Raw genomic sequence first — 10,220 nt, 5'->3', positions numbered from 1 at the left:
TATAAATGAATTAAAATAACTTTTTTAAAAAACTAAACAGATACAAAATATTTTTAAACAACTACTATTTAAGAAATACTAAGTAAAAAAACAAGAGAGAGGGGTATTATTTTAAACATTATTTTTTAAAAAAATATTAAACAAAAATATGTAAAAAGAACATTATTTAAAAAAAAAACAAGTCAAATTAGGGGGAAAAAAAGAGAAAGATGTTAGGCGTTGTTGGGCCTCGCAAGTCAAGCCAACACACCTAGTGCATTTTGAAAGAGTTCACGCAGGTTGGCCTTTGTTTTTTTAAAATTGTTAATGGGATGAACAACATGATGTCCATTCCAAATGTTTTTGAAAAAAAAAAAACGATGTGTCATATGCTTTTCCCTATATTACGCTTATTGTGATGGCCATAAAAATCGAGGTTCATGGTTTTTTTTTACTTATAGGTCTATTTTTCAATCATTTTTCACTAAAGACATCTAAAAATATCATAAAAACCTTGACAAACTCATTAATGACCTTAAGCAACCTAAAAAACCGCACAGAACCTTAAAAACACAAATCTTGTCTAGTTTATATATGGTGTTTTAGGCAATTTCAATGTAAAAAATCACTCAATTAAAGCTCTCCTCGCAAATAGAACCGATGACATGAATATCAATTATATTTGGTAGTTGGAATCAACATCTACATCGACTCTCTCTCTCTTTCTCTGCCATCATAGTCCAATGATCTCTCTCTTCTTTCTGATACATGGATTAAAAAATAATAGAATTGAACTTCTGTACACAAATCAAATTGCGGTAAAATTAAAGGACCAAATAGGTATAATCTGCAAAGTTTGAAGACTAAATTGAACTCTTAATGAAAACTTTGAACTCACTGTCCATTTTTAGCTCCTTTTCCACATGGATTCTCATTTTTTTAATTTTGTCCTCGGTCAGCAAATTCAAGCCATTTGTCATTTAATACAAATCTAAAAGGATGTAATCGTGCAAATACAAAGTTTGAAGATCAATTTAAAAAAAAATTAAACAATAAATCCACAATAAAATGTAAGGAGATGAACAATGTTTTTTCTACAATAAAACACCCACATGTTTTAGTGTTTTTTTTTATAGTTATAATAATAATATAACAAGGATAACATTAAAAAACTAAGAGATACATAAGCACAACATCCATGAAACCTGACATGTATAAAATTCACATAATTTTTCACATTTATTTACTGTGAGAAACTCTAAAATGCTAGGGCATTTTACTTAACAATTCACATGAAATATCCATTTCACCATTTCAAGTCAAGATCAATAAACTAGTTATCAAAGGCAATTCGATAATTACATAGTTATTCATTGGACATCGTCAAATTTAAAAGGAGCAATTAAATATTTTTACTTTTATAACACCCGGTGAAATGACTTTAATACCTTTAGATTCATTTTTTTAAAAGCTAGCATGTAAGGGTATTTTTGTATTCTTATTTTATTTTTTTCAAGCACAACAAAATAACTTAAGCACCTTTAAAAGTAGAGTTTTATTTAATCTAGATCCACATGTATTTTGATATTTTTAATTCCTATACAACATGGTGTGATGGATAAAACTATTTTATGGCTCGATGACCCTATCTTATTATTTTGACACTACAAACTTTCAAAATAACCCCTTAATTTGCTTTTTCTTTAGATTTGGTTCATTTTTTATTACTATTAATTTCATTTGAAGCAGTCTATAAAATTGATTTTATTTTTAATTTTATCATTTTTTATTATTTTTACATGTTGGATTTGGTCTCTATTTTTCTAATTGCTATTTGTTTTGTTTGAATTAATTTTCATGGTTGGATTTTTTTCAATGATTTTGTCCTCCAATTTTTTCCCTTGCCAAATCTGGTTCCTATTCATTTAATTGTTATTTATTTTTCTTTGGTGAATTTTTTAAATTAATATTTTTTTATAGTTTCATCATTCAAAATTAAATTGGTTGGAAATTTAGCTTATTGATTGAGCTTATGTCTGTAATTTTACTGGTTGTAGGTTTGAGAAATTAACCTGAATTTAGAAGATTTAAGGGGGTTTTGTTTTTTTTTTTAAAAAAATATTTCATAAAAAAAAACCTCATGCGCTTTATAGCCGTGTAATTAAATGGAAAATAATCTTTGGGATAAAAAATTTATTGAATTTGATGATGTGCTTGATTTGTGTCGTGAGTTTGGTTGGTTGACTCGAGTTCACTAATTTTGTTTTTAATTAAGCGTTGCTTTTTACGAATTGCATCCTTCAACATTGAGTTAACTGATGACTTAACTTTTCAATTTGGTTTTTGCAAGATCATCCATGCGGGTTTCGCTGGTAAACCCAGATTGACTTATATAAATCCAATATGTTTTCATCTCAACATTAGACAAAAATATCGTTAAGTATGCAATTAATTTTGAATTCATGGTTAAAATCTATTTGTTTTTTTACAAAACACGTTAGTGATACTTATAATTTTTTTTGTGGTGTTCGAGAATTCTTTTGCTTTGACTTTTGTTATAGCGCCCATCAATTCAATTATTATTTGATTAAATAAATAATTTATTATAAGAAACAAAATTTTTAGATATAACCATCTTACGAGATAAAATATATCTATCTATGTATATCTATTTACTTTTTGAGTTTATATTTTAGTTATTGTCAACACTTTTTTATGTTTTACTAGCATAAAAAATCATATAATTAAATAAAAAAATTATTCAAAGAAACAAAATTATTAAAATAAGTCATAATATGAAATTAAATATTTTAATTTATATTTATCTCTTGATTTTTTTCAGTTAAGTTTTTACTTATTATTTTTTTTATATTTAATGATATGTACAAGCTTTTTAAATTTTTATGACTAAAAATACTTTAAAAAACTTATATATTTTGTTTTTAAAAAATTAAATTATTTGACCCGCGATGAAACGCGGGTCAAATAATTAGTCATATTTCTAATAGGGTAGGATACAAAATAAACCGGACACATCAGAGCCACAAATCGCATGCCTGTATTAATAGCAGACTCGTGTGTCGAGCGTGCTCTTCTTCTTCTTCTCTATAGCAGCCTCCATTTTTTCTTCCTAAGGACAAGACAGGACAGGAACCAAACACAGCATTGCTAACTTAAAACGCTAGCAGTGCAGTGGTTTTTATCATCAAACATTGCCAATCATGGCTTCCTCTACCATTTCTCCAAACTCCACATTCTTCATCACCAAAAAGGTGTAGACTTTTTTTATCACAATCTTCTTGCATTTTACAATTTTTTTTGTTCTGGTTTCAGTTACTATGCACTCGGGTGAGATTTTTTTGTTTTCTGATGCTGAAGGATCCGGGTTTGTCGGCCTTTTCTTCATCATCACCATCACCCTTTTCGATCCCCAAATGCAAGAAATCAATTTCAAAAAAAATAGTATCGGTCATGTCTCCTCAGCAATCAGAGCGCAGGCCTGCCACAACTGGCTCGGTTAGCTTCCTTTTGTTTTACTTATTCCTTTTTTTTTCCAGCTATTTTGTTGTGGTTCTGACTAGGTGATGTAAAGCTTTTTTTTTTTAATTGCTATCTTTTTCATTTTTCCAATATTTGATTTGATGTGTTACCATGGTGATGGTTTTTCTCATGGTGAATTTGTAGGTCAAGACTGCGTTGACAATGACAGAGAAAATCTTTGCTAGAGCCTCTGAGAAGCCCCAGTTGATCCCAGGTGAGAATGTTTGGGTCAACGTTGATATCTTGATGACCCATGATGTTTGTGGCCCTGGTTCTATTGGGATCTTCAAGAAAGAGTTTGGACAGGATGCTAAGGTATTCGATTGTTTTAGACTAGCTTTTTTTCCTTTGCAAGTAGTTCTCGGATTCTTTTTTAAGAAAATAGGTACTTGAACGGGCTCTTGTTGTTTTACTACATGATAAGTTGATAAATTTAAATAGATTTTATGGTTTAGTTTGGATTTCCGAGTGTGAGTGTAAAACAAGGTGTTCATCATGATACGGGTGTTTGATGCTGCATGAAACGGAGCCTAATACTTTGGAGGCTCTGTTTTCTTGAATACTGCATGAAATACCAGACCGATTCAATTTCCATTTGATGCCTAGAAACTCCATTTATTACTTCAGAGGTTTCAATAAATGGCAAATGGTGTTCATTTCTACCCTATTTTTTTTCCCATTTAGCATAATCTTCGAATTAATTCTTGAATTCAAGAACTGACATTCTCAATATTCCGACCCTCTCTCTCTCTGTTTGTATCTCTAGTCTTTTTTTTTTTCTGTGCTCCAAAGTACCTACCTGACTCGCTGTTTAAAAATTGCAGGTTTGGGATCGTGAAAAGGTTGTCATTATACCAGATCATTATATATTCACTAAAGATGAACGTGCAAATCGCAATGTGGATATATTGAGAGATTTCTGCAATGAACAAAATATAAAGTACTTTTATGATATCAAGGATCTTGGTAACTTCAAGGTATGGTTCAATGACAATTTATTTAATTAAAAAATTCTATACATTTAAGTAATGGATTCGTGGTTACTGCTATTTTCTGACATTGAATGTGCATATTACTTTGTGACTTTTCAGGCTAACCCCGACTACAAAGGTGTATGCCATGTTGCACTTGCCCAAGAAGGTCATTGCAGGCCTGGAGAGGTGCAATTTTTTTATCCTCATTGAGTTGTCAAATTTATCATTTATATTGAAGGAAAGCCAGTAATCATGCATTATGAACTTCAGGTCCTGTTAGGAACAGACTCACACACATGTACTGCTGGAGCATTTGGCCAATTTGCAACTGGAATTGGCAACACTGATGCTGGTTTCGTATTAGGCACTGGGAAGCTCCTGCTCAAGGTTTGGAAAATTGATCCTTTATTTTGCATCCTTATTCTTATATTGTATAGGGTGCATGAAATACCTGATCTTATGACCTCACATCTATAGGATCCAGGCTCCCCCCCCCCCCTCCTAACTCCTCATGTTCCCCTTTGACCTGTCAATATCCTGGTGGTTTTGTTTCCTTTTTATGAAGCAAATTAATTCTATTTTAATTAAGTCATCAGCCTATTCTGTTCATTCCTTGTGTATTTTTAAACTGCAAGTAGCAGGTGCACTCTCTACATTCCTGCACCTGGATGTTCTAAAAGTCACTATAAGCCATAGTTCTCAAAAGCACAAAGAACTTGATGTTTGTGAAAAGTTAATCAAACTGTGTTGTTGCTCTAATTTTTTTGAGCTTGTAGATGTGTTAATTTTTTCATTTCTACAAATTTGTGTTCTCATCTGGATTGAATTGATTGTGGTATTGCCAACTTTATTTACCTATGATTTTGCTTCTTAAATTTGCAGGTGCCCCCAACTCTGAGATTTGTAATGGATGGTGAAATGCCTGATTATTTGCAAGCGAAGGACTTGATTTTGCAAGTAAGTTTACTTGGGTCTTAGGCATTTGTTTCCTTTAAATTGCCACTTAACATATGCTTAAAAATATTAACTTCTGTTTTCTGTATCAATTGTGCGATGTTTGTTGTCACTCTTCAGATTATTGGTGAAATATCTGTTGCTGGTGCCACATATAAATCGATGGAGTTTGTTGGCTCAACTGTTGAAAGTTTAACTGTGAGTAACCATCGGTATCTTTAGGCGAGCAATATGCGCTTCAGGTTCTATCTGTGCTAGTTAAATTGCACTTCAATTGATTTTTTTATTGTCTGTGATATAGATGGAAGAGCGGATGACATTATGCAACATGGTTGTTGAAGCTGGGGGAAAGAATGGTGTTGTCCCTGCTGATAGCACTACATTCAAATACCTTGAGGTATGCCTCACTGATTTTTAGATGAACTATTCATCATTGCTTAGGTTTTCTTTGTTTTCATTATGGACGATATTTTCTTTTGCATGATTCTGAGCTATTTTTCCTAGCAAGAGTTTACAATGTTATATTTGTTGTGCACAGGATAAAACGACTCTGCCATATGAACCAGTTTATAGTGATGCACAAGCAAGGTAGATTTGTGCAAACTACGTGTTTGCCAAGAATTAATTTCTTAAGTTCTTAGGGTTCTCTTTTTACTTATTGTTTTAGTTACCCTATGATGTTTTGAGAATACATTTCTGACTGACTGGTTTCTCCATTCCTTCCCTTTGGAATTTGAAAAAGGTTTTGAAAAAATCTGCCTGATGAAACTACCATAGACAATCAAAGTATTGAATCATTTTTAATAGAGTTTTTTGGGTGGTAAATTGGGGCTTTCCCAGCTGAAAATAGTCATCAAGATTCTCTACTTCGTCTGGTTTCTGGTGACTCTATAATGGGATCTGTAAAAATAAAAAAAAATTGCTCTCATATATGTACTGTTTATAGGAAAATGGTCATATATCAAAATTCTGTTTAGATTTTGGATCATTTTTTTCTATAATCATGTTCAGTCATTAACTAAATAATCTAAAGCAATCAAATTTTATAATGTGATATGGATAATTAAAGTTATGGCATTGAGCATATATAGATTGAGTTGACTTTTTGTAACTTTAAGGTTGTCTATAGCTGTATTTTACTTCAGGCAGTCAGTGCCATAATTTGGTCTTTTAGAAACTCTTATACTGATTTGAAAAAAAACTCAAAGGTCATTGAACACCATATTATTTTTTCTGCTGCAGGATCATGACATTAACTTTATTATTGTAATAGGTAGTCACTACTAGAATATTGATAAGAAGTTCCGTGTCGTGATTTTGGTTTTCATTTATAGTGATGGCATGTTTCTTTGGCTTCTAGATTTCTTTCAGAATACAGATTCGATATCTCAAAATTGGAGCCATTGGTTGCAAAGGTGGGTGATTTTGGGTGATTTTTTTTTTATGTTTGAGTTTATGGATTCTTCTTTTTTTTTTCAATATTTACAGCAGGGGACCAAAACTTTGATAGACCTATATTGATTCTATCACAAAAGCTGTTATTATCTCTTAGTTCTTGGAGATTGCTTTTTCACCATTGAAGAAGTGATGCAATCTTATATTTTTGCAGCCTCATTCTCCTGACAATCGTGCTTTAGCAAGAGAATGCAGAGATGTCAAAATTGACAGAGTATATATCGGATCTTGTACTGGTGGAAAAACAGAGGATTTTATGGCTGTAGCCAAAGTCTTTCTAGCTTCTGTAAGAGCCATATATCTATTTTATTTATTTCATGATGTTATTGCTGCTGGACTGTTGGGTTGTTATTTCAACGCAGCATAGAGTTAATTGAAGCGGCTACCGAGGAAGAAATTTTGCTTTTACTTTTATAATAATTTCAATTTGATTTGGTAGCACTTCTACTTGTGTGGGCCTTTTAACCATGGTCAATAAAAGTATAAATTCAATCATATCCTCCGGTTGATATTGATTCCTAATTAGACTGGGCTTAATTTTTTTTTTTTATCTTTTTAATTTATGGATATTGGGTAATTTTTATTAGGATTATATTTATAAATCTGTGCAGTTCCTACTGTGGTTATCTGGTATTTTTGTTGAAGCTAGAATCTTCTAGGAAGTCTTTTTTCGAGTTCTAAGTTAGCCACTTATGGCCCATTATATGTAGTTTTGATCATAGACAGCTAAGAAAATTTTGAGTCTATAAACAACCCAACATGTACTGATTTCTAAATCTAACTCATTGCTGGTGCTAGTAAGCTTTTCTCTGTCCTTCATCTATAAAAAATTGAATATCTTTCTTCCTCCATAGTATACTCATTTCTGATGGCTAAGTTGGATTGTCATCTATGTAAAATTTGAATATCATTCTTCCTTCATACTCATTTTTGCTTGCTAATTTGTATGGTTGTGGCATGCAAATGTGCTTGGGCACAATTGATAGGAGTTAATAGCTCTGAGCATTTGATTTAGGGTAGTGTGGCAGTTTAATCTTTGTTGCAAATAGTACAGTGTTTCACACTGAGATTCGGTTTCACCCTTACATTGGTACCATCCCTCTTCTTAGACTTGATTTATCCTTTCGATTTTTGTCCAGGGTAAAAAGGTCAAAGTTCCCACATTCCTTGTCCCTGCTACCCAAAAGGTTTGCAATGCTTATTAACTGTCTTCAAATGTGTGGATTAATTGTAGAGTACTTCGTTATACATGTAACATTACATATTCATATCATAAAATTTACAGGTTTGGATGGACGTATACACTCTCCCAGTACCAGGATCTGGTGGCAAGACTTGCGCCCAGATTTTTGAAGAAGCTGGGTGTGACACACCTGCAAGTCCTAGCTGTGGTGCCTGTTTGGGAGGCCCTAAAGACACTCATGCTCGCATGAATGAGCCTATGGTAAGTTAATTTTTTTCTCCTGCTACATCTTAGTAACACGTATAGGTTGACCATTCTGCCTTTCTAGAGTTTCTTTCCTGATTCCTGCTATAAATAAGCTCATGAACATAACGTGCTGGATTATTAGCTTGTTTAGGGCTTGCTTGATTCCAAAGAACAATTGAAGGGAAATGCTGAAAATAACATTTTTTTTCTTGACCTTTTTTCTTCCCTTTCTTTCCCTCAAAACATCGTGGACGAGACGAGACTGTCGGATATATAAATCTAGTTGATTATTTTACCAGTCCACTAGAAGTTACCCTTATGCATCGCCAATGGTTGCCTACCATGTGTACTTCTGCGTTATACTCTGACTGGGAAAAGATTGAGGGAGGCGTTTATGATTTTCAGATATTCTGTTAACTGCTGCAAGGGCTTTGTCATTACAGGTCTGCGTCTCCACAACAAATAGGAACTTCCCTGGCCGTATGGGACACAAGGAAGGCCAGATATATCTTGCCTCTCCTTACACGGCTGCAGCATCTGCTTTGACTGGTTTTGTCACTGATCCAAGGGAGTTCTTACAGTAGGCATTGGTGTCATGTTTCTTTGCACACAAAACTGTACCCGTAATTTAGTAATGTGGGAGAATAAATAATTGGTGCTATTCCGAGTCCAAAAATTTCTAGCATGTCTCAACCGTTATGCTGCTTGAATGTAACATGTTTACTTGAGGTACAATATCGCACTTTAACCATTTTGAAGTGTTCATGTACAAGGGATTGTGGTACGGATGGAATATGTTGCTTATAATGGCACTTTACCCTATTTTACTATGAGATCAGGGGTGTTTGAGTTATGAAGAAGCAGTAGTTGTTTTTTAAAGGGAATTTGTTTTTGAAAATATATTAAAATAATATTTTTTAAAAGCAGTAGATGTTTTTTAAAGTGAATTTTTATTTTGAAAATATATTAAAATAATATATTTTTAAAAAAATTATTTTTAACATAACTAAAAAAGATATCAATTTAAAGAAAATATCAAAATTTTTGAAAACTCTCCAAACAGGAGTATTTTACTCTGAACGATAATATTATTTCTTCAAGGGCTAAGGTAAGTGAAGTGCATTTCAAAATTAAAAATATATTAAAATAATTTTTTTTTATTTTTAAAAAATTATTTTTAAAATAAGTATATTAAAATGATTTAAAAATATAAAAAAATTAATTAATTATATATATATATATATATATATATATATATATATATTTGTTAATTTTTAAAAAACTTTAGCCATGGTTGGATATGTTATGATAGACATTGGAGGAGTAACTTAACATGTGGTTATCTGGGCATGGCTCTTACTGTGGCATGTAAGACAATTTCAATGGGGTTCAACTTGAAACCGTTGAATTGCATTTCGTGTAGAGCATGCATGGAAAGCGAAGATCATTTAGGCCCCATTTGGTTCCCAGGAATAAAACGAGTCAAATTATCATTTTACAGTTCGTCCAGCAATCATCCATGACCATTTTGTAGCCTGTTGTTGTTCCTACACATGGTGCAAATACCAGATGGTGGACCAATCTGCACTGTAAGGTAAAAGTATTCAAGAAAAAATGCATCAAATGTAACGATCTTATAAACACTTTGCTCAATTTAAATGTCTCAGCTCTCAAATGGACATAATTGCTGCTTTACTCTCTTTCACCTGTCAGCACATTCCTAAGATTACAGTGGAGCCAGTATGCACATATATACATAAGATGCTATCAGTACGACTGGAAAGCTTTCCATCTGTGGGGTTCCAAGGCTATTATTAGTCATGTTTTGCTTGATGTTCTCCCTGTATGACGAATGTTTGGGAGACAAAAGTGAAAGAATGGACCTTAGA

General features: G+C 32.4%; 1 protein-coding gene across 1 annotated transcript; it reads left to right on the top strand.

The window, feature by feature from the left end:
- The first annotated feature begins 3,023 nt into the window (after positions 1-3,023).
- Positions 3,024-9,164, top strand: LOC133697436 (3-isopropylmalate dehydratase large subunit, chloroplastic-like). The gene is made up of 15 exons (XM_062119979.1): positions 3,024-3,251; positions 3,358-3,495; positions 3,664-3,834; positions 4,344-4,496; positions 4,611-4,679; positions 4,764-4,880; positions 5,376-5,450; positions 5,568-5,645; positions 5,749-5,844; positions 5,986-6,035; positions 6,808-6,862; positions 7,057-7,188; positions 8,042-8,089; positions 8,188-8,346; positions 8,775-9,164. The coding sequence occupies exons 1-15, from the start codon at positions 3,201-3,203 to the stop codon at positions 8,913-8,915; spliced, it is 1,533 nt and encodes a 510-aa protein (XP_061975963.1). The 5' UTR covers positions 3,024-3,200; the 3' UTR covers positions 8,916-9,164.
- The last annotated feature ends 1,056 nt before the right edge of the window (positions 9,165-10,220 follow it).

The sequence above is a fragment of the Populus nigra genome, chromosome 6 (assembly GCF_951802175.1).
Source record: "Populus nigra chromosome 6, ddPopNigr1.1, whole genome shotgun sequence".
Classification (NCBI taxonomy): Eukaryota; Viridiplantae; Streptophyta; class Magnoliopsida; order Malpighiales; family Salicaceae; genus Populus; species Populus nigra.
This window is presented reverse-complemented; position numbering and strand designations above follow the sequence as displayed.